The 25272-nt window shown below is 38.5% G+C and overlaps 1 protein-coding gene across 1 annotated transcript in view; it reads right to left on the bottom strand.

Moving 5' to 3' along the window:
* The window catches only part of cntn3a.1 (contactin 3a, tandem duplicate 1), an 83757-nt gene that overhangs the window by 1744 nt on the left and 56741 nt on the right, over positions 1-25272 (bottom strand). The window contains exons 13-22 of the mRNA XM_072367491.1: positions 12540-12715; positions 9955-10072; positions 9161-9319; positions 8813-8962; positions 8109-8179; positions 7526-7760; positions 6883-6998; positions 6490-6676; positions 5694-5806; positions 479-647 (exon numbers count right to left, since the gene is read on the bottom strand). Of these exons, the coding sequence (XP_072223592.1) occupies positions 479-647; positions 5694-5806; positions 6490-6676; positions 6883-6998; positions 7526-7760; positions 8109-8179; positions 8813-8962; positions 9161-9319; positions 9955-10072; positions 12540-12715 (1494 nt within the window). The remainder of the gene's footprint in view (positions 1-478; positions 648-5693; positions 5807-6489; positions 6677-6882; positions 6999-7525; positions 7761-8108; positions 8180-8812; positions 8963-9160; positions 9320-9954; positions 10073-12539; positions 12716-25272) is intronic.

The raw sequence follows: 25272 nt of genomic DNA, 5'->3' as shown, positions 1-25272 counted from the left end.
CTCAAATAACTGGCTTCTGGCAATTTTCTGTGCACGTCAGAGACCATTTTGTTGTTTGATTATATACATCCTCCCCAATTCATGGATAAGAGGTTGCATTAACAGCCACTGTACGAGCAAAATGTCCTTTCTGAAAACTAACCAATAAGCACCATTTGATAGGGAAAATGAGTCATAGAGGAATGCTAGATTAGGATGTGGTGTATTTAGAGTCTTTGAGTGCATTTCTAGACGTGTGGTTTATTTAAATGCAATAAAGTGCAAATGCAAAATGCAAGTGTTTATTTGCAGACTCTGGGAAACTTAACAACTTGAAAAAGTGCAGACAAGGCAGTTTAATATGAAATTAGCACAAATTAGCTTTTCAATGCAAAACAGTGTGGAGTTATCTGTAGTTACAGCTCATTTGAGTAAACATAAATTCTCACAAGTAGAGATAAACATTGATCTTATATTTCATGTGTCATGACTGCCTCACCTTCAATCTTGGGGATGGTTATCTGACGACTGCTGATGCCTTCCCCTCCCTCACTGAAGGGTTTGATCTGGATCACATAGTCTTGGTTGACCGGCAGCGACAACTCCAAAGAGGTGTTCTTGGTCTCCACCACACTGGGGCGACTGTGTTTGTCCTGGCTGTACATCACCTGCAGGGAACACAGCGTGAAAGATTGTGTTATGGCACAAAGTCACTTCCAACACAACGCATAATATGAGTGGTTTTCTTGCCTTATGCAAAGACAAGAAAATTCAAGCCTGAACTCAAACTTCACAAGATGGAATGAGCTGTCTCAGATACTAACAAGGGTGAAACTTATGGTGTAGATATCTGCACATGACTGTGATGAATCACCAGTGGAGCTGGTGCAGCAGAGGCAAAGCTCATAGAGCTCCATCAGCCCTCACTTTTCTGCAGGAGCTTGGGCTATGGATGCATTTGCAAACTCACTAAACTGTGTCTTTAATGTGCAACGCCTATATATCCAGATGTTGAGATTTTCAGTTTGATAAGCAGAAAACTGATGTCCCTTTTTTTTTTCTTATATCTTATATCAGGTAGGTTACAGGTTAAACGGCTTTTCAAAAACAATAAAACACTAAAATGCATTCCCTGAATAAATCACGACACCCCTTATACTAAAATCACATTTCTTATTTGGTTTCTTTTATATCCTATAAAACATATCATAAGAGAAATAAGACATCAACGTGGCTGATCATTTCTGCCTTGGAGCTGTAGCATAGGACGGTCTCATAAACACGTCGGACATCCAGCGTTTCATATGTAAACAAACAAAGGAACCAAAGGAGCAAAAATGTCAGAAATAGGGATTGGGAACAAAGTTTATCTATCATTAGCAACATAATATTAGCTGTCTGTTAACATAGCGACATTGTCAAGTCGAAAAGTCAAGAGTTTCTGGCCTAAGGACAAGCAGCTGAAGCCCGGCAAGATGTAGACATAAAGGTGGGCCGGATTTGCATATTCACACACATCAAATAAGGCAAAAGTGTAGAGTTACATCTAACACATCTTCAGACATGACAGGATTAATTTATTTTCATGAAAAATAAATAAAGATTAGTTGTGATGGGTTTGACCAAATCTCTAAAATATCTGCTGTGCTAATGGAAAATTTGAGAAAATATTCTATTTTCTACAAAAACACCACCGAGAACAACAGTCAGCGAAGTTTCTTTGATGGGTTTCTTTGGCTGAAACTACAAGGCTAAATAAGGGATGAGATGTGGGTTAGAGTTATAAAGGAATTGCTATTTCAAGAAAATGAGAACATTTGTTTACCTCTTGAGGCAGCTGGATTCTTGTGAGATTTGTGAGATCAAAATCACAAAAAGATCCATCTTGCCAGGCTAGAAATGTTTGTTTCTAGTCAAAACTCCCCATTTTGGAGCGATCGGCACTTTATACTTGAAGCTATGGGTGGATTTCAGATGTGACAACAGCCAACAATCCTGATCCTTGATCTGATTGGTTGAAATTTGCTTGTAATAGACAGAGATACATTAACACTACATCATCTGAGTAGAATTCTAAAAGGGACAGGTCTTTTTCTAAATTATTCAGAAAATAATCTAAATTTAATACATTTCTTTATCCTTCCCGAAATATCTGTTGATGTTTCACACAGAACGTGACCTGAACTGTTTTCAGGTAGAGTTCTCAAAGCTTTGAGGGTGTTGTATTGATTTTGGCAGGCATGAAACTTCCTGCCCATATGCAGTATATATGTTGCCAGTGAAATTAGATTTCTTTGTACATCTCTTGTAAAATACATCAGAAATTTCAGGTTTAATGGAAGCCCATCTGGGGCTTTCTTCCCCAGGTTTCAATACATAGCTCAGAGAATTCAAACACACAGTATAATTTCAATCCCTGGATGGACGGATCCTGTCACCCAGCTATGCACTGCACTCCAAAGGAGCTTCGGTAGACGCAATGACAAACTGTGACTGTGTGCGACAAGCCACTGAAAGTAAAAGGTTTCAGAGCGCAGCAAGACCACTGCTGCATTCTGCCTGAAAGGGCTCGTCTTGTTGGTTATGGTATGACAATGCTACAGTTTAAAATCACACAGATGTTTAATGCACATTGCAACTTTATAGAATTCCAAGAGGATACCTGAGATGTTAAAGGAAATGTTACGATATGGTTCCCTGTTAGTCACAAAGACATGTTTAATCTTGGACTATTATTAATTTCATACAAGACAAGTTAGATGTTGGAAAAAAAAAGGTGTCATTCTCATTCTATGATGGAGTTTTTAAGAGTAAACATTGCTTTGATAAACACTAAATGTTTGTGGGCGAGACCTCCAGTACCTGCAAGTGACTTTCTCCCTGAGTCAGTTGGTAACATTCCAACATTCTATAATGATATGAAATATTTTAGTTCAGCCAATTAACCTTTTAACCTAACAATGAGAGAACTGACACATGATAACATCATCACAGTTAAACTGCAAAACAATACTGGAGGATTTAAGTGAATAGTATAAATGGCATGTAGAGGAGCAATAAGACTGACACTTGCACAAGTGAAAGATATCTAAGAAAAACTTTTAATTAGTGTTGAGACTGAGAAGAGTCTGAGTGAAATATTAATTAGTGCAAGTATAAAAAAAACTACTTTGGTTAATCAATAAGATTGACATTTTTGAGAGTAAGTTGCCTGCTTTGCAGACATGCACATGGTCTGATTATAGTAAATGTCAGTATGTCTATCAGACACGCTAATTAAGTGTACTAAGTCATTTCTAATCTTCACAGTATACTTGATAAGTAGAAGAACATATTTGATTGTAAAACTAAGGAAATTATGTTTCTTTTTGCAATCCGAGATGCAGTAATGGTAAATACTGTACTTGTTTAGTGCTTTTCTAGTCTAGCTGACCACTCAAAGCGCTTCTAACACTACATGCCACATTCACCCACTCATACAGCATGTCTTAGTCTATGCACACACATTCAAACACCAATGGACGGCAACGTGGGGTTCAGGGTCTTGCCCAGGCTTTGAAATGTGGCCCGGGGAAGCCAGAGTCGAACCACCAACCTTCTGATTGGTTGGCGACTGTTCTTCCTCCTGAGCTGAGCTCTTCCAAAGTCTACCATCATATTACTGACATTGTCATAGAAGCTATGGCGTAACCACGCATTCTTTGGGGGGGTCGTGTCCCCCCCAATATTGAGAAGAAAATATGTAAAATGCATGTTCTCCTTTTATGAACCCTGTCAAGGGATCGGTCTCTTGTTATGTCTTATTTATTTACAACTTATTTCCGTGTGTTACCGTGGGGACGTAACGGCTGCGCCGCGGTCGCCGTTGTTGATCGCTAATGAGAGTGACCCAACGGGCGCGCCGCCGTCTCAGCAGCGGCTCTCGTTATCTTTACGTTGGACTTCTACTTTTGACGGAGCCACTGCTCAACAGATCGTACCAGAACAGGAAATCCAACACAAAATCAACAAAATAAACTTCCGCCCCCTTTCAAAATAAAAAAACTTAAAACAAAAATAACAGATTATTAGACTTTTCATTGTTAATGCACATTTTGCGACATTGACACAATAGAAATGAACCTGGACTTAAAAGTCCTCAGCACATTTTTTGTTAAAGGAAAAGTCTGTAATTTGTTACATCATTAGTTGTCCTTATTAAAATATTTACATAAACATGCTTTGGGTATTTGGTCGTTTTCCATTGGAAGCTGTCCTATTTGCTACAGTACTACTGGAAGAGCATAATTGTAATTGGTAGGTGTGTTTAAGGTCAGTAAACAGTAAGCAACTAACCAAAACAAAGTGGGGGGGCAGTCACTGTCTCGGAGAAATTACACTATTCCTTTAGATGTGAACTTACATGGTCAATGTAGTCCTCTAAACCCTGTTCTAAATGTCCAATTTTTCATATATAAATAAAGAATTGTAGATAATGCACTTAACAATTTTGTTTTTCTTGGACCCCCCCAATGTCTAAACCATGGTTACACCCTTGCATAGAAGCCACATATCTAATAGCCTGTAATATGTCTGCAACAGCAACATTTGTCATAATGATCAGTAGAATAATTTATAAGAACTGAAGTGCAGGGAATTATTTACAATGGACATGAATATTTTATGATGAAAATGTATATGCATGTTTTCCAGTTTCTTGTTTTATCATAAAACACTTATCCGTCTTGTCATTCCAGCTCCAGCCCACATTTCTCCAGCTCATCGTTCCCTGCTTACGGCCTCTTGCCAGCCCCGCTTCTTCCTGCCACTCCATGGTGTCTGCGCTTTCAAACCTCGACTCAGTTCTCCTAAACCCTTTGCCAGATTGTCATTGTTCTCCTTCTGTGTTCATATGCCGCTTCCAAGAGTTTCCTTGTGATTCACAGATCTGCCTTATTTCTTGGTTTTTAATTCCTCCCTGACGGAATAGGTCTCCTGTGTTGGATTGATCTTTGTGGATGACCTTTTGCACTGTCACTGAAGACCTTCCCCCTGGAGTGCCACTCTAAGTCCAATGTGTTTCTCTGCATTTGAGTCAGAAATTTGACATTCTTTGTTGGTATTTAAGGGATTCTTAAGGTCTCCAAAAGGTTCCTGAAACGTGACTTAAAGTTCTGCATAACTTTCTAGGAAGGTGATGCAATGAGCTACGTAAGACCACAAAAGAGTATTCTAGGTTAAACCCGTAGGGGTTCTTGTAATTTTGCTAAAGGTCCTGCAAATGTTAAATGAACGCAGACAATTCCCCAAAATGTTCCCAGACTGTAAATGCTACGCGATCCACCCAATATCACCACACACTAAAATGACTACAACGTGGTCTAGAAAAGTTCAGCGAACATTTCAAGGAGATACTTTCCATAAGCCAGTGCACAAAATGTGCTTGGTTCTGCAGCTAAACATCACACTATCTTACCAAATGAAACAGCGCCTCTTGCATTAACAACACTGAGATGTTTATCAGTACAATCAGAGTGCTCATAACTATGCATCGAGCTAAAACTGGCCAAAACAACAAGAAAGAAAAAGAAGCTGACTAACATTGTGCTCACGTGGAATGTGAGTCTACAATCCCTTGTTATGTTGCAATCTATAAAACAATTTACTTGTCAGCTTTGCAGTGATATTGCCTCACGCAGGCTCTGTGGGAGAGCTGTAAACTCTCCACTTTTTACCTTATATCCTGTGACTTCTGATTCATTCTCCAGGGCATGCACTTGGTCCCACCTCAGGATGACCTTGGAGTTGGAAGTATTCCACATGATTTTGACTGGGGCTTGACTGGGAGCTGGAAGACAACAAGTGGAGTGTAGGACAAGATGAGCAGGGGGAGAAAAACATCAGGTGGTGCAGTCAATAAACAATGCAGAACCAACTCAGCATGAAGGAGATTTCTCATCATCAGTTTATCATCTCACTGTTAGGAGTAAGCAGTGACTCCACAAATTTGTGTGTGGGAGTGTGAACAGTCTTATGTTTGGTGGTTATTGTTAGGGGGGTGGGTGGTAAAGTAATGAAAAAACATGTATAATTTCACATTTTATCTTATTAGCCAGTACAAGGATAAAACGCTTGAGTTCTAACAAACAGGTCTTTCTTCTTTGTGTTTTGCCAAAACATTAACACTGATGCCAGCTGCAGACGCCGCAAAGTATATGCAGTGCATAGACTATCTTAAACAACGGCTTTGTTAATATTTTGAAAACGATAAAGGCTTTAACACATTTTAGGTCTCAGCTATATAAAAGAAAATTTGGTTGGACATGTTATAAAAGCAAAAAAAAAAAAAGAGTTCCACATAGAGACTATCTGTGGTGAATGATTCCTATGGGATATATAGACTGAATGGACTGTGCCCCAAAAGCCAGATTAAAATCAGGAAGTATCAACAAAAGAGAGCAAGGAAAACAATACTTATAGAACAATAGAAAAGGACATTGTCATTAGGCATTCTTTAAGTGGGGTCCTTACGTGGTTTCTTAGTTGTGACATTGACTGTGCTGCTCTGTGGACCTATTCCCGCACTGTTATAGGCCCGTAGGGACATGTAATAAGTACTGCTTCCCTCCAGATCCCTGATGAGTACTGAAGTTTTATTCCCCACAGTCCTGATCACACTTGCTGTATCCTGATTTTCCTTCTCACCCCAGTACCGCAGCTAAAAGCAAAAAAACACCAAGATTACATTCAATAAAGTTTTTATCAGATTTCTTGCTTGACGCTCGTCTCTCTCACAATATGAATGTGAACATGGAACCTGTAAGCCTTTCATAAACTACAGTTTAAATGAGTTAATAATGCCACTAGCTGTTGGCACCATCCATTATATCTGTTCAAGTCAGATTGTGTGGGCATCTGTTTGACCTCGTAGCCTAGAATGCGTCTGCGATTGTTGCTCCAAGCCAGCGGCTTCCAGGTGACCGCTACCTCAGATGCTGATATACTCCTCGCCCTGAGCCTCCCAGGAGCTCTGCTGGGCTCTGAAACACACACACACACACACAGGATAGTCAGAAATAGATGGATTCACTACACCCACATCTACTGCATTACTTATTGAATATCCACCAGCTCTATCCAATTTATCTAAGACATTGTATAAGGAAGTTTTCACTGGAAAGATAGCTTTACTTGCTGCGTGGTTTGGCATAGATCCCACAACCTGCATGTGTCTTTATTGATAACGGCAGAATGATGGAAATAATGTTATTCAAACATGTTTATTGTGATAATTCAGTAACACTTAATAAGATTGTGATTAGTGTCTACAACCCAATAACCCAGGAGCACAAACAGAAACAAATATTGCTCCTGTGAAATAGCCAGGAAAACTGTAACATAAGATTTTCCTTCATGTAGGATCAGAAACAAACATTCCAGTGAAAACTGGAAGACTGGAACTGAACTAAAACAGTAACAGTTTCTGATCACTGGCGCAGAGCTATTGCATATATCCCCAGGGCTAAATTAACACATGCTTTACTGCACATTTGCAATATTTACACACCTTCTTCTGCAGAGTAGATAGTGGTCACTGGACTGAAAGGGCCTTCTCCCTTGTTGTTGTAAACGCCAACTTTGACTTGGTATGGGGAGAAAGGAGGGATGCTCTCATTCTTGAAGACGTATCTGGAAGCATCTGGAGATGTGACAGCTGCCTGCATCCAGCCCTGTGTGCCGAGTGGGCGGAAAGCCACCACATATCCAAAGCCAGGACCACTCTGCAGCTCCTCTGGGACAGGCTGGGGACGTATGAAATGATTCACAGAGATTACGCCAGAGGGACAAGATTGACTGATCTTAAAAATATTACAGAAATTTAGCTCTGCACGTACTAGGTCACCTAACTAACCTTACTCTACATACAAGCTATGCATGAGCTTATCATCAGGCCTGCTTCAGTGGCTTTATGCTGATGAGAAATAAAATAGAACTATCCAAAGAGAGATGGAGAGGTATTCTTTACATTTTCCAAAGTTTACCAAAATCATGCCGAAACCACACAAATACTCCAAGTCAATGTTGTTTAAAACAGCCACAATGTCAACAGGCACTTTTTGTACATTTTATAAACATTAAAAACCACTTACCTCCCAAGTGATGACCAACTCTGACCGTCCTCCACCACCACCATTCGCCCTTGCTGGAGTGACCCTGGGAACTAACAGATCAAACACATTTGCTTACTCAGCTGTCTGCAGTTCTAACTGAAAACAAGGGGTTCAAAGTGTTTTACAAAAATAGAAAAAGCTCTTCATATTGAATGTTCTTTCTTAGAACACTAATCTACCACTGCACGCTCATGACGTTGTTAGACAAGGAATGGATACTAAAAAGGAAATATTGGTGTAATATGATTGCTCTGGAGCCAGAAACAATGATGCTGTGAAATTCTTTTTCACATTGGTTCTCAGGCATCTAGGACTGGCTAGTGTACCCAGTTGTACTAAAACAGCAAATTAAAGCCCTGCGCCTTTTTTAGAGAGTGAGCTGTTTATTGTGAGACTCTAAAAATTGATGTTGCTACTGTGCATTTAAAACATCATGTGAGCCCTGGTGCATGTGTATTTATACACTTATATAGCTTTATGAATATACATATGTATACTCATGTGGAGTTAAATATAAAAACTCTACATAGATTGCTACACTTTTCTATAAGAGGGGTGAGTGCTTTATAAAATAAGCGAGAAAGTTCCTTTTGAGGATGTAGTGCTAAAGGTGGGGCTCGAACAGAAAAGTATTACTCTCACAATTAGCTGCAGATGAGACGCAAGAGGCTTCTGATACATACGCATTTCTTTGGTGCGGGCTTTTTTGGAGGGTTTGCTGGGCTCTCCTGTTCCTATGCCGTTGGTTGCCAAAACTCTGAACTCATAATCCACCCAGGGACTCAAGTCAACGACAGCGGCTGACAGCTGCTTCCCCCTTAGCAGTTCAGGAACTGAGACACATCACACAAATAACCTTTCATCAAAGTTATGCAAGATCTGTCACTGACAGCTAGCCAGGCTGGTGATGTGTTATTTACTGTCATCTCATTAGTGGTATTTGAAAAAGATACCAGTCACACCCCCACAGTCTTTTTTCTTTTCTACTCAGCACAACCTAACACAACATCTCTTCGATGCAAACAGCCTACCAGTGGTAACAGCTTGCCATCCAAGAGAGAAGGGCGTTCTGGCCTGGATGGTGTAGCTGACGATGGGGCTGTGGTTGTCCCTCGCAGGTCCCCAAGATACAGAAGCAGAAGTCTCACTCACCTCCACAACCTGGCAGTCCACAGGTGGGCCTGGAGGACCTGAAATGGTTATTAGTTACAGTTCACTTGCACAGAATGATAAATAGTGCTTAGATTAATGAAGACAAGAGGCAGAAGGAGGGACACAGAGTGGGTGAGCCATGCTTAGAGCTGATGTAAGAGCTAGATTAAAGAGAGAGCATTAGGGTTAACAGTACACTTTCTGAAGAGCAGAACTAAATGATGACCAGACCAAACCAAACATTTTACTACATGACTGGCAATTTATCAAGAAGACCTGAATGACCACCACATCTTAAGAGTGTTGAGTTGTTTAAAATCTATATGTTCTTTTTTCTGATGACAAGCTGAATTGGAAAACAATTGGCATTTTTTCCCGCTAGTTACAAGAAAGCTTTACTTCTTCTAAATGTGTCAAAAATCCAACTATCTAAAATAACCATGCACGAAAAAATCTTTTTTGTTAAAATGCCATTCTGTTTTTAGATTATTATAAACTACAAATATCTCTGTTTAGATTCTTTCACTCACTTTTTCGTACCATGTGTGAATATGTTATTATTCATCTATTTGTTCTTAAACTCTTTCTTTATCTCTACTCCCTTCTCATCCCAGCTAATTAAGTGCATCTACATGCTCTTATACTTTTTTTCCTCCATTCGAGGCATCCTTACCTCTGACAACCACATCTGTGGCAATGGACACACTGTCCACCTTGGTCTGAACAGCACAGGTGTATTTCCCGGCATGCCTCAGTTGAATGTTTCGGATCATAATGTCCCCAGCCGACCTCTGTTGGTGCAGAATGGAAATAAAAAAAACAAAACAAAACAAAACAAAACATAAGAAAATGTACATTGGCAGAAATTCAAAGTTGCAACAGCAAAAGAACTGCAAAAACAACAGCAATGTCACACTGATTTCTGTTGCCATTCAGTTTATCCTATTAAGGAGGAAAATACAAGTCCAGGTATGCAGCCAATTACTGAGTGCTGCTTGTCATGATCAGTTATGAGGACAGATCTATGGGACGAGTTCAAAAGCTCTTTCAGCTCTATTCCATTTACTACACAGACAACATTCAGTGCCAAACACATTGTTAGCTTTGAACTTTAAAGTTACAACTAGCATTAGGTTCATGCCTCATGCATGATGTGAAAGTGAGGAAATGTGTCTATAAGACTTTGATGTATAATCAGGGACATTTAAAAGAGCTGAAAATACGCTTTCTTTAAGTTATTCATTCTTTGATACTGCCTATCATTAAAATAATATAAATGGGAATGGAATGGATCACATAAATGCCACTTTGGCAAATTTCATATACAACAAGAAAAAGAAGCTAAAAGTGTCTCCAAAACTGATATAATCACTAAGACGGTGAGAAGTCCTACAAAATACTCTATCAACTGTCTATATCTTAGGTAGAGAACAAAAAGTAAAAGTATTTTCATGTCACATCTGCATTTATCAGACAGAATACTTAAAAGATATTGGTGCTGTCACAATTTGGTGCAGGAAAAATTACATAAAAAGAAGCAAAACACGAGCTGAAGCTCATATCTACCTTGATATACCAGTGTTCAAAGTTTAGTTTCTATTGATAAATGTGGTAGTTGCCACTTTATTAACGTCTTTGGGAGTTTTTCTATAGCAGAGAATTTTTAATCTTTTTGATAGAAATGTTTTTCTAGGATAGACACTAATTCTCATAATTCTTTAAGAACAAATCTTTGTGACACCACTGTAACACTTGCAGAAACAATTAACTCTTCAAAAAGCCAAGGAGTCTGTCTGGAGCTTCAAAATGCTCTGTGCTTAACAAAGCTCGACTGTTATGTTGACGCTAATGTTGATGAAAATATTGCTGCTGCGAGTATGCAGGTCTCCTGTTATTCATCCATCCATCCTTCCATCCATCCATTTTCTATACCCGCTTAATCAAATTCAGGGTCGCAGGGGGGCTGGAGCCTATCCCGGCTGCCAGAGGACGAGCGGCAGGGTACACCTTGGACAGGTCACCAGTCCATCACAGGGCCACACAGAGACAAATGAGACAAACAACCACACACGTTCACTCATTCCTCGGGTCAATTCTAGAGTCCGCAATTACCCTAACATGCATGTTTATGGGCTGTGGCGTCTTCAGCCCACATTTAAGAGTAGTGAAGGTGATCATCGTGAAAATTAATGTGAAAATAACAGTGGCCCAATCATTCATAACTGGGCCAAGCCAGTTTATTGGCAGTAAAGCTGAAAAAGAAGACCCCCCCCCCCCCCCCCCCCCGTGTTCACAAAGCGGTGGACTTGGATGAAAGATAAGTAAAGTTTGTGTGACCATTTAAACAGTACTACACTGCCAGCAAATTTACAGGCAAACTGCACTTATGGCAATTCATTTTATGTCTACAAATAAATGTTTTTGGTCAATCAGAAATGCTATTGAACCCGATAATTAACATTTAACATGAGAAAAGTGAGTTTTGTCATTCTCAGAGGAATATGTACATACACACAATTATCAGGCATTTATTATGTTTGCAGTAATGCACAAAACCACAATGAAATAACCAAACAGCGGCCTTTCCTTAATGCAGTCTGTCACTTTTTTGATCTACAATGAACTTTCTTGGAAAACGGCCTTAACATAAACGCACGTATCTTTGAAAAATGATTGAAACATTAAAACCATCGTTGGTTTGGGTTAGAAATATAGAACAATGATATAAAAAGACAATGATTAAATGAAATGCATGGCTGAACTCTGCATTGTGACCAAATAAACTGGGCAAACAATGAACCTCTGTTAGGTGAAAAAATGAAAGAACATAAGTCAAACCCATGTGCTTCATCATGAGTGATTGTTAAATGTTTAGCTGAAATTAAGCGTTAGAGAAAAGAGGCAGAAATATGTTATTTTAATTGAGCTCAAATTGTTTCACTATGACTGAAAACAAACACACTGCGAGGATCTAAAAAAGAAAATGTTTTGACTATCATATAATATCATTTGGGCTTTGATTTAGTCTTGTTCTCAGATGCTGAAAGCTTTTGTGGTAAAAACAACAGCACAGAGTCACAGCTGTCAAGGAAACAGAAACAGTCAACAGAACATAGAAGTAGTTCTGTTCAGTTGCAGCAAATGTTACTTTCAATACATAATATCACAATGAAAATTCAAATGTTATTTAAACAAATCAAACCCTTAAATTAACTAGTATCTTATATTTCTATCAGATCTTCCAGACAAAGAACTTACCCCACCAACTTTTTCAAAATAAGCCCCGTGGCTTCCGAAGTGGATAAGCTGCTCGTTGAAGAACCAGGTGAACTTGAGGTCAAGAGTTGGATCATGAGAGACCTGACAGGGCAGCACAATGCTTTCCCCCACAGTCACATCCAGGTGACCAGCTGGACTGGTGATCACAGTCGCCTCTGTTATTGGAGACACGGATTGAGAAAGGTATGTCATGTAAACTCAAGTCCATCTCACACATGAGAAATGTGACTCCATCAGTATGTTGATGCAACGGTCTTTAGTCAATCGGACATTGGTCACTTCTTCATTTAACTTCCTGAAGTTTCAATCAGAAATGTCTGCAACTGAAAATGTCCCTTCTTCAAACCTAGAAGCTCGCCGAACAGCCAATGTTTTTCCTGAGAGGGTTTCATTGTACTACAGCAACGGTATAGTTGTCATTAACTTAGGAAAAACATATTGTTTGCTTCAACTGAGGACATCACTGGCGTTTGTCAGAAGAGAAACAGCATCACCCCACACAACTGTAAATCTTTATGAAGATATTTTTATCTTAACATGTTGCTCTGCCATGCAAGTTCAAATCAAGCCGAAATGCAGAGCAGTTATAAAGGCAGAGAGCGGAAGTTTTATGCACAACTCCAACAATTTAATGCTGTTTTCCCTCATTCGATGGGCTCCTGTTGCGAAAAAAAAAAAAAGAGATTATTATCATGGGTAAAACTGCAGAAGAGGAATGTTGGACAATGTTGGACATTCATGTCATTTAATGATACAGTATGTTGGATTCCTCTGAAAAGCTGACCGTATCTAAGCTCAACTCACCACTGCTCTCTGTGTCTGCCCATTATGTGACTGCAACGGTTCAAACCCGCACCATGATGAAAGTGATATGTGTATGTTATTAGGTCCAGCTCGGTCAGATTGCTGTTATGTTGCTGTAAATGTTAAAAGCAACAGAGGGTCATTTACTCACGACATCGACATGTTCAGTTACCAGCAGCTTAATGGAATATCCTGCATACGTGTAAAGGGACTAAAGTGGCTTTCCTCTTTTAGAGTCAGTATACCCTCTTCCACACTATTCTACTCTGCTGTACTGTCACTTCTTTGAGCAAAATTGATTTGTTTTTTTTCCCCATCTTCTCCATGAACTTTGACAAATAATTATAAAAAACATTCCACACTTAAAAACAAATCCTGTCCTTTGTCAAGTCCTACCCAAGATGTAAACCACACAAAACCAATTCATTTTGAGTCAGGCAGTGAGAAAAAAAAAAAAAAGAAAAAAGGAAAAATGAAAGAAATGAAAATATCCAGCACCATTACGGCAGATCAGTCTATAATTTGGCTGTTTGTGCGAGACAAAAGGGCATCCTATTTCATCATCTATGTGCTGTGCATCTACATAATTTTTGGTCGTCTCGGCTGGATGTCTCGCTCAACAATTGTGCCGTGTGAAGAATTCATCTCCGGCTGAGAAGCCTATACACCGGTCCACTGTGAATTATGCATGCATGTCATAAGCATCTAATGGACAGGCAAGTCAATGCAGCAGGGGGAGTAAAGGTCTATATTCAGCTCCTTCAAAAACAAGCCAGCTTGTTTATCCCACACCCCACCCCCAAAGAAAACAGACTGGACTTGGCATTTCACTCTAAGAGACTCTCGGAGAAGTTTGGCACAAGTTGTGAAACGAGGGTGGAAAAACTTTCTGCTTACAAATGAATTGCAAAGCTGTCAAACTCCTTTCCCGTTATGACAGGAAAATATTCTCTACAGTATCTGAAGTGAATGGGAATTCTCATTCTGTAAACCAAAGGAAAAACAGGTTGAGAGAACCGTATTTATTGTATCGATCAGGGACAGTGCAGAACTGAGGTTAAAACTTCCATTTTGAGGAAAAAAAAACATATTCAACAGCAATTTACAAAACTGGAGGATAGAAAGTCTTCAGAATTTGGAAAACCAGCACATCACTGTGGTCTAACAGAGCTGTGATAACATTTTTCTTTCTTTTTACTCATCCAGTACTTACGGAGCAACAATATTATTCGTTAGGAGTTATGAACGGACACTATTCCCTCTCTTTAGCTATGTTACATGACAATTTAGGTGTTGATGGATTATCTCTATCACCAACTGATTACTGTTTGGTCGGGTAATGTTTAAGGAAGGAGGAGGGACAGTATTATGTGAAATTAAAACATTTGATTAATTGAATACATAGTAATCCACAATTCTGTCATTTTTCCCCTGCTTTCTATCACCTAAATGGAACTGATGATCAGAAGCTATTTCTTGCGGTTTTACATTTTGTGCCCTAAAGATTTCATCAAATGAAAGAAAAGAAATGCAGATTACATTAACAGTAACAGCCCTCACCAACAGGCAAAATATAAAATACAATCTCAGTTCCATGAAAAATTAGGATGAGATGTAGACTGTAAATAAAACGAGAAATTATTCCGTTTTTAAAATGTTTTATTAACCAATATACGTTTGACTATTTCATGAGGATTATCAAATCATCATGTTTGTGATGACCACACATAAAAAAAAAGTTGGGATGGAGACAAAAAAAGTAAGTGGTTTTACATAGAAAAAGCTAGAGAAACATGTTGTAAGTAATTAGGTTTACTAGTAACAGGTCGGTAACATGATGGGTATAACCGGAGCACCTTAAAGAGGCAGAGTGCCTCAGAATTAAAGGCGTGTAGAGGTTCAGCAAACTAAAAAAAAAACTAATAAGATCTTAGAAATTGCATAAATTGTAGTTTAATTTCAAAATAATATTTCCCAATGTAAAATTGTGAAGACTGAAGTTATATATCTATAGATAAAAAAAAACCTATATGTGCCACAATCATCTCTTGACTTGGGAGGAGAAGGACCATCTCGTTTGTTATGAGCACTTACTTCAAAAGCCAGCATCTCTGATCGTGGTGCATTAGCCTATGGAACTGTCAACTTGCACATCTGGAGAGGCACCATCAATGCTGAAGGGTATATAAACGTTTTAGAGCAGCATGCTCCCAACTGGGCGTTGAATATTTCAGAAAGATAATGACAAACCACATATTGCATCTACCACAACAGCATGGCTTCATTGTAGAAGAGTCAGAGTGCAGGACTGCCTGCAGTCCAGACCTGTCACTGACTGAAAACCTTTGGCGCTTCATGAAATTCTAAATACAACAATGAAAAAAAAAAATACAATCCCATTTCAGACAAGAACAGGAAAACCTCTCCCAAAGGTCCAGTAAGTGATAAACCACATACTGCAGCTACTGCATCTGATGTTTTTGGACTGTCGTAAAAAGCAGAGAAAATGCTACACAGTGGTAAACAAGACTGTAAGTAGTTGCTGTCATCACTCGATAGCAAAATGTCTCAATTTCTAAATTTGATATGCTTTGTATGTTCTGTTGTAAAACAATGTTAGTCAATGGGATTTTCAAATTATTGCAAGCTGCTTTTAAACACACCAAGTCCCAACATTTTGCTGCTGGCTTTGTATATATCTGTTGTGTTTCTTTACAAATAATAATCACTGATCCAATGACCTATCAAAAGCAGCTGTTAGCATACAGTGATGACGAAATTAACTCCATATTAACTTTACTGTTATTGTACAGACATGAACAAAATCCCATTGTGGAGAATAAAGATTTATCCTTTCCGTCTGCCCAATGTCATTAACATGCACATATTCAATGATATACTTGCATATTATTTGAATACTAAGTTGGAACATATTATGACAGTAAAGAGGCTGGAAAGGGAAGCAAAATTGGGCTTATATATGAACTGATTTGCAATTAAAAAACCTGTGAAAAGGAATGACCTAAAGGCTTTTCAATAGAACAGTGCTGTTGACTCTGTTTTTAAGAACAGTATTAAAAAAATTCCTTGCACTGCTGAAGGGCGTGATTTAGATTTATTCAAATCCTACAAAACAAGCATGGCTATGAGTCATTGTACAAAAGCTTATAAATGAAGTATTGCATCACATATAGGCAAAGGGCATCGTGTCCACCTTCCTGGACCCACTGCCAATCAAGAAACATCCTATTTGTTAGGTTTCCCCTGACGAATAATTAAGTGACATGTCCATCTTGTTGATGTCACTTTCAGTCAAGGAGAAGTGTTATTTTTCATTTGTTCAATTACAAGAGTGCACCTATCTCATCTACGCTCAGGTCATCTCTTTGATTCTATATGAACAGCTCAATAAAAAAAAAAAAAGAGGCTTGTAAGATGATGCTTATTTTTGCTCCCTCTCTGACTGGTCAGCTCTGAAGAGAGTGAGGGCTTATTCAGATGTCTGGAACCAGTCTGTGGTTATTTCATATTCATTATGAGATTGACTGTCAAAAATAAAAACTTTATAGAGTGTTCAACAGTCTATGAATCTCATATGACATTTTTATACAAAGCAGGCTACATTTTAAACAAAATGATGATTAAAAATTGTTTAAGGACCAAAGGACACAGTTGCCTTCATTATGTAACTTATATAATTTCCCTTTGAGATAAATAAAGTATTTTTCATTCATTTATTTCAACCAATAAGTCCAAAAACCTCAATATTCTTATTGACTATTGGACAAAGTACCCTACTTTCTGAGTCCACACGATGAGAGATGTGGATGATTTGAAGGTCTTTTTAAGTTCCTGAACGTCAAAGTAGATATTTTATATCATTATCATTTTTGCACGAGAGAATCGAACTTGCTAAATTCCACGCTGTCCGTTTGTGGCTGAAACAAAAGTTTGGACAAACACTGACAGCTTACGTTTGCTCGTGACCTAGACAGACAGGTGCTGCACTCAGTAACTTGCTGAGTAAGTTCCTGCCCTTTTCTAAAGGTTGTTTCGATGAACTAACCAGATAGTTCTGTGAAGGAAACCAACAGGTGTGTCAAAAAGAAAAAGAAATCAAACATTGCACAGATAAACAGCCGTTGAAATGGTGACCTTAACAAAAACTAAACAAAACAAAGAGGAATGGAAAGGAACTCGTTCACCAACTCTGGGGAGCTGTCAGGACAGCTGAGCATTCTTCTCTACAGTGTGGATGGAACCAAAGAAAAGCCCTGGAAGGTATTTAATGCTTCTGGGAGTTCACCACTCCCCATTTCCCTTTGGTCTGTTTGGTTCAAAAGCATGAACAGACTGAACCTAAGTGCTAATTAGTTGTCACACTGACCTGAACGTTGTGTGAACTGAAACAGAGAACCAGATGATAAAAAGAAGCTGGCATCTAAAGTGCTTTTGTGGAGCTTAATAACCTCATTAACCTCATGAGAAGGACGCTCGAGTGCCACCTCTAAAAATGGGAGAACAGAAACTTTGATGTGAAGACAGCTTTTATTTGCTGGGGTTTTGATTTCTGATAATACAATGTTGTTATTCAAAGATGTGCATGTAGATGATTATTTATTTATCAAACATAAACCATAAAACAGACGCGTGAGGCTATTCTATTCTATTCTAAAAAGATAGGAAATTTAATTACCACATATCTTTCTCTTAAGTGACATTAGTAAGGTTTTTAACCTTATAACTATGCGCTTCGGACCATTTTCAGTACTCTGACCTTTGTTCTGCTCATCCCCCACCTTAAACTGCCATGATGTGGTTTCTCAGCCTGTGCTGTGAAACCACTGCAGATGGTTCAGAACGCGGTGGCGTGTCTGGTCTTTAATCAGCCGAAAAGAGCACAGGACTGTCGTCCAGCAGTGCCTACACCAGGCTTCAGACAATCCAGACTCTTTTCATGTGTCGTTCCACGATGGTGGAATGACCTACCGAGCGCTACCAGAACAGGGATGTCCCTGTCTATCTTCAAGAAACTCTTGAAGACCCAGCTGTTCAGAGAGCATCTCCTATCCGAGCACTTACCCTGTACTTCCCTACCCCCTCTACTGCACTTTCTCTTTCTGTACCGCCCTCTATCCCTGCACTCTGACTTGTGGTTTTCTTCTATGTAGTTTATTGTTAGCTTTGATGTTAGCTGCAATGTTATATCCTCATTTGTAAGTCGCTCTGGATAAAAGCGTCTCCTAAATGCATAAACATTTAGCGAACGCAAATGCATAAACATAAACATGATATACTAAAAGCTGAGATATACTTTGGTTTCCCACGCTGCACCATGACTTTGCTTTAGGGTACCGCATAAAGCACCAACAACTAGATAAGAACAGTTCCCCCGTAACGTTTTTTTTTTTTTTTTCTTTTAAAAATACACTTTTATCATAATAAAAAAAGTTAAAAAAAACATTGCTGTAGAAGCAGCTATCTGAAGAAGTAAAGAAGGGAGAAAAATGTATGGAAGATGGATGAGGACTTAGCTTTGTTGCTGCTGAAATGTCAAATTAGAACTGATGAATTTCTCATTTTGTGTTGTGTTGCGTTGCTCCGTTGGTAAACTTTCCCACGTACAGGTTTAGAATCAGAATAGGAAAATAGTCCATTTCTTCCTCTGCTCTGCTGAGGCTGTAAATCACAGGGGACTGAAGCTGTGCTTGATTCCTACACTAAAACTAATTTAATATGTTTTCATACTCCCGACATTCCTTTTAGTGCTCTGAATCATTACTTACAGGAAATACACTGTGTGATGTGATTTATCAGATTGATAGATAGATTCTTTACAGAAAAATGTTGGATCACTTTTTGAACATATCACCACTGTAATATATATATATATATATATATATATATATATATATATATATATATATATATATGTATAATTTCTCACATATCACACCTCCCCTATCTTCAAAAATGTAAAAAATGCCCAGTGATTGATAAAATATGTATGCTTTTGTCAGTTGGTCAGTGAGTTACTTCGTATCACATATTGTAGTATGAAAAACATGCAGTCACATACTTTTGTTGTTCCCTGAACGGTTACCCTACACTGTCACTTCTTATTGTCTTATATCTTCCACATGATAGCGAATACACATGTATGAATGTGCGTGTGCGTTGCTTAAGAGTTGAATGCATTCAACATTCAATAAGAAGCAATTATCCAGTTAGATATTTAGTAACTACTAATCATTTCAACGTTCTGAACTGTTGTTGTTGGTGTCAGGATGCTGGTAAAATAAATACCAAGAAAGGGAAATGTGAAAAAGGATGAGAAGTCTGACCAACGAGGCAGTGAGAGATTTTCTTGAGAGTGATATTCTGGAAAGTAAATCTTTTTGTATCTCAGCACAAACAGAAGATAAAGCATCAAGTGTTGACAGAAGAGATCAAAATTACTGTGAAGAAGCAGTTGTGAGAAGAAATATCCCACAAAGGAAAGACACCCAAAAGAAGAAACTCACAAAAAAGAGCTTTAATGTTGTGTAGAGGCTTTTTGGCTTACAGAAGATCTGAGTCCTTTTATCCTTTTGCAGTGTAAATATGATTAATTTTTTCACAGTACAAAGGGGACAAAGTGTGTGTGTGTGTGTGTGTGTGGCAGCCAACTATGACAGCCACCCTCGAATAAATCAATGCTTGCAATGTACAAACTGCAGTCTGGTCTGCAGCAGTTGAGGTAGGTCCAGTTCTCAAACTGCTGCATCACAGATACCTAATGAAAACGCCAGTGCTTGGTTTGAGAACAATAGACAAAATTCTACTTCGGGGATAAGGGAAAAAGATATCCACATTGGAGAAAGAAAAAAAAAAAGCCTTATTTATCAAGGTAACGCAGCCGTAAAAACTGCCTGAGACTCAGAAAGACAACTAACAACAAGAGTCAACAGCCCTTTACAAGGAGTTCTAAACAAGTGAAAGATGTATGAGGACGCCTCCCTAAAAATAACACAATCCAGACACAGATGGCAGAACTGAAAAGGACGAGACAAGGGAGGCCAAGACCTGCCTGGCAAGACAGATATCTGGGCCAACACTGACACTTAGAGGACCAAAGATGCCAGTTGGCAGAGGACAAGTCCTGTCTGCTGGCTGAGCAGCTGAACACAAACACCAATAATACTCTGATGTTAGAGACCGAGGCTGTTATGAGATGTTCACATTACCATTATCCCTGTCAAGTGAATTTAGAGAGACAATCATTCAGAAATATCTGTGCAATAAAAATAGTGTAAGCTACATTCCTCTGAACCCTAAATTATTGAGTGTTTTGGCCTTTTTTGACAAATTAGAACACGACCATGAGATTACAAGTATGATGTATGATTCATCTGCAGTTGCTCATGCTGGATGGTGTGAAATTCACATTTACAGTGCATTGCCTAATACATTGTCCTACTTGTACGGATATAAGTGTATGTTGATATGTATAAACTTTTGCTTGGATAATTGATGCTTTGCACTAAACAAAAACACGTAATATAGTTAATATCTGTTTGCCTGATTATCTACTTTGTACAGAGAAAATTGATCCAAAGAGCTGGAAAGCTCATCTTTTTAAACTATGACCAAAGTAAGATGATTACTGCTGTTGGAGTATCTCACCTCTAGCTGTTGATTAAATACAGAATTGAATTAATTTGTATGTTTTTTTTTAAGTTTTCCATGTTTTGGCACCTAAGTATGTGAACTTACCTGCCTTCATTCAAACTCGCGGCCTCACGGGATCATCTGAACAAACACTTTAGGTTAGGTAATAAGGGAGATAGAGCATCTGCAGTGGCAGTTTCCAAGTTTGGAACAGCCTTCTACTGCCAATCAAATGTGCCCTTTCTACTGATGTTTTTAAAAAAAAAGGTTGAAGGCTAATTTGTTCTCCTTGGCTTTTAAGTGCATTTAACGCTCTTGGCATATTGAAAAAAAAAGATCTAAAGTAACTTTTTTTTTTTTTTTAAAGAAAATTATTTCATTTTAATTTGTACTTTTACTGTCCTCTCTTGCTTTAGTGTGTAGGTTATATCGTTAATATCAATGCTGTGAACAGCGCTTTGGTCAAATATTGCTGCTTTAAATGTGCTTTACATACAAATGTGATTTAATTTGATTTCAATGTCTTTCATAGAATTAAAGAGAAACTCAGACAAATGGCCCGAGGGCACATTTACTGCACAAACACCCCCCCATCCCCATGACTTTGGCACCTATAAACTACCTGCAGTCATTTATGATCCCTGATCATCCTTGAATCCTACAGAAGATCCACATCAGTGTTTAGTCAATGAGTCTAAAGGAATCCCCAGGGATTTCAGCTCATAGGATAGAGACTCATCCATTACACTTACCCAGTCTTTTAAGCCTGGAGATTTAGAATTAACAGTTATTCAAGATTATAAAATAATTTTGGCAGCTTTGATCAAGCAAGCCCTACATACAGAAAATGCATCTTCTGATATATTTGGTACTTGGAATCCATTTTTATAGCAAACAAAGAAGGAGTCAGGGAAATAATAACTAATACCAGCAACTAAGAACCTCCACAACTTTCACAAGAATCAATTCCCTAATATACCATTGTGTATGCCACTGCTTTCAGTATATAGATGTTTTTTTCTTCAACATAAACAGTAAGAATGTGCCATAATGAAGCATATTTCTGTGCAGTGTGAGAGATCAGACCTTTGGGTTATCTTTATCTATTCAACTTACACTGAATGAAAAATGAACTTGCCATTCAGCCTCACTGAGGCAAACTCTCGTTGAATCAAATCACATCAAATGGTGACCATAACCTCTGCAAAATATGTAACTAGCATACTCTGTTTCGGGTTAGGTTTTAATATTCTGTGAATTAGGCCACTTTCTTTGAATCAATGAGACTTGATGGCACGCAGTTTGTCTGATTTAATATTGGCTCTTTTCCCTATGATAAAAAGCGCTTCATGTTATCATCACACCTAACAATGAAAGGTAATACTGTGATATCATAAGTTAATAATTAATTGAAAATATACATTTCCCCACAGAGTAAGTTTTAACCTCCCCAACCTCTCTAAGAGTGACAGAGTGTCGTTGCATTTTGACCTCAGGCCTGCTCGGGAGTCTTTTCCTCTACGCGTTCCATTTGTATTGCAGGAATTGGGGGCTAAACAGTTCTGGGGGAGACATTTTACCCTATATAAATAACAAGTGGCTCAGAGAAAAGTTCCTCCAAAAAGGCCAAAATAGGACATTATCACATAATCAGATAGACTACTCCAACAAATCTACATTACAAAAAATTGGTAAAATAAAAGTGATAGAATGTGATAAAATAAAATGGAGAAAGTCCAATAAGTCCACATTACTGTAAGCCTTTTCAGCACCTAAGGAGATGACAGATCATACCTTATACAGCCCCCTCAGAATGTACAATGTAAGGCTTCTCTTTAACTTCCTAATCTTTTACAATGGAGACTTAGAGGACTAATAGGTTTATAATAAGAAGGATCTGTTATATCTCTCTCTCCTTCTTGGGAATTAAAGATAATAAGGCTTCATTACATCTTGGTGACACCTTTTTTTTTTTTAAAAGCCGTCTGGTGAATAACTTGTAACAGTTATATTCAAATATAATTTATATTCAGCATTAAAAAAAGACAGCCTCTCAGGCAGTTGGGATTTTTACCAATAACTAGATTCTTTTCCATCATCCCATAACAGTAGTTTTAATGATTTGCTCATTAGCACTAAAACACACAGTCTCACTTTAGTCTCCTATTGTGACTTTATACATAGTTTAACTGCTAGAATATGAGACAATGAGAAAAAAAAACCTTTTTGGGGATTAATAAGCCTCCAAATATCTGCAGAAACCATTTTCTCTTTTAAAATATGAAATTCTCCTCCGCTCCTTTTATTATCAAAGGACTCTTAGGCCTATTTTTGCTCAGAGTAGAATCCTTTACCTGATTGAATGATACTAATGTGTAATTTCTCTCTGGAAAAAGGACATCTGCAACATAAAAAAAAAAAAAATAGAAACAAAAAATCAAACAAAAAAGAACAAGAATTCTCTGAAGATGTCGTCTGCAGGTACAACATAGAACCTAAAAAAAGAAAATGATCAGCTCGACAGGTTACTGCTGCGCTGCCTTACTACAATTCTCTCACTCCTCTGTGACAGTTCAGTCCAGAAGCTGCATTCTCATGTGTGGCTTTTTTAGTGGAAATATAAATACTCACTCTTCTGCTTTGTTGTAGATTCAGCTGGTTGGTTTTGATAAAATCATCCAAAGCTGCCACTGTGGTACAATTCACATCCTTTATCCATTCTTTTGTCACCAGGACATTCAGCGCTTGCCTTGTATTGCATCCCTGTTAGCACTGACCCTCCAAGACAGTCTGGGTATGACATCTAAAAGATGATATCACCTTAAACAACAGCTAAATTGCCAGAATCTTCTTGACACACCCTAGAGTGCAATTGGTACCAAAAGTCTTTTTTGCCTCACATTACTCCCTTCGTTTTGACTTGCAGTCCCAAATCATCTCTAGCTTCTTGCCTTTCTCGCCCTCATCAGTGTGGAACATGGATAATGCACGCTGCCATTTCTACCAATAATTTCTGCATGCTAGCAGCTCCACTCAGCTTGTTTGCTGGCTTTGATTGCACAGAAAGCTGTTTTGACACAATGAATATGGTGCTCGTGCTGCTGAGAAACATTTGGGAAAGGTGGTGGGTCACCTACAGTGTTGTCATGTTTTTGTGGAAGACGTCTTCGGCAGGCTGGTATTTTTTGAATACCGCATGCCTTCCTAAAGGAAGCAAGCATTGTAAATAGCAAACAAGCTACAACTTGTTGAAATAGTGGCCTTGTTGCTGCCTTAACAAAAAGATAAATTTGAAAGACTATGAGAGGAGATACTCTAAACCGCAGCCATCTTGTTTGCCACCCAGGTGACTCCAAATTGTAAGGATAATGATCAGTTGTGTAGTCAGATTTCTATCACTTTCCAACAGCTAAATGATTTTGCACTGAGTGTCAGTGCAGTAAAATATTAGAGCATGTTGAGTAATGAATGCGGTTAATTATTATCTTATCTTCAGCTCTTGTTTTCGGTTCAAACTCCTTTGTTATTTTGGGTGACTAAGTGGGGGCGTCTCATTATACTGATTTGCACTGCAAATTTCCCTGCATGAATTATGTGGTCCAGAGAATAATTACAGAAAGTATCATTTTTAATTTCAGTCAGAGACAACACATCACAGACAGACAAAACTGTTGTTCCTCTTTAATGCCCATCCAAATTAAAAGATTAGCTATCCTCCGTTAAATCAAAACAAAGATGACAAAATGTCTTATTAATTTACCCAGCAGATGGAGGTGGTGACAACAAAGACATAATAGGTGACAAAGATTTTTCTGGCCTTGAAAAAGAATTGGACAGAGCCCACCTCGGTACAGCTTATGCTGCACCCACAATCCCAGCCATTCCTCAAACACTTCTCAACCAGACCCTTTTACTAATAGCCCCCAGTGTATTGATCATTTCCTTACAATCCAATGTTCTGTTGGGAAACCTTGGCTCCACATATTTTCCACATATTCATATACCTGTACCATCTACCTTAACATTGTTACATACCAAGCACACACAGCCCATCCCAGCAGGACAATGTGGCCCACAACATAAAAAAAAAAAACTGCACAAGAACAAAGAGCCCAAGCCACTGACTGGGCCTCCAGACTCCCCAGATCCCAATCCAATCAAACTCCATCTGATGCACCAGAATGACTCAGATCCATAGAGGCCCAAACCTTCAACCAATGCCAATGTTACGGTGCCCGACACAACAGTACACCATCAG

Source organism: Leuresthes tenuis, unplaced genomic scaffold (genome assembly GCF_036924035.1).
Source record: "Leuresthes tenuis unplaced genomic scaffold, fLeuTen1.0.hap1 SCAF_16, whole genome shotgun sequence".
Classification (NCBI taxonomy): domain Eukaryota; kingdom Metazoa; phylum Chordata; class Actinopteri; order Atheriniformes; family Atherinopsidae; genus Leuresthes; species Leuresthes tenuis.
This window is presented reverse-complemented; position numbering and strand designations above follow the sequence as displayed.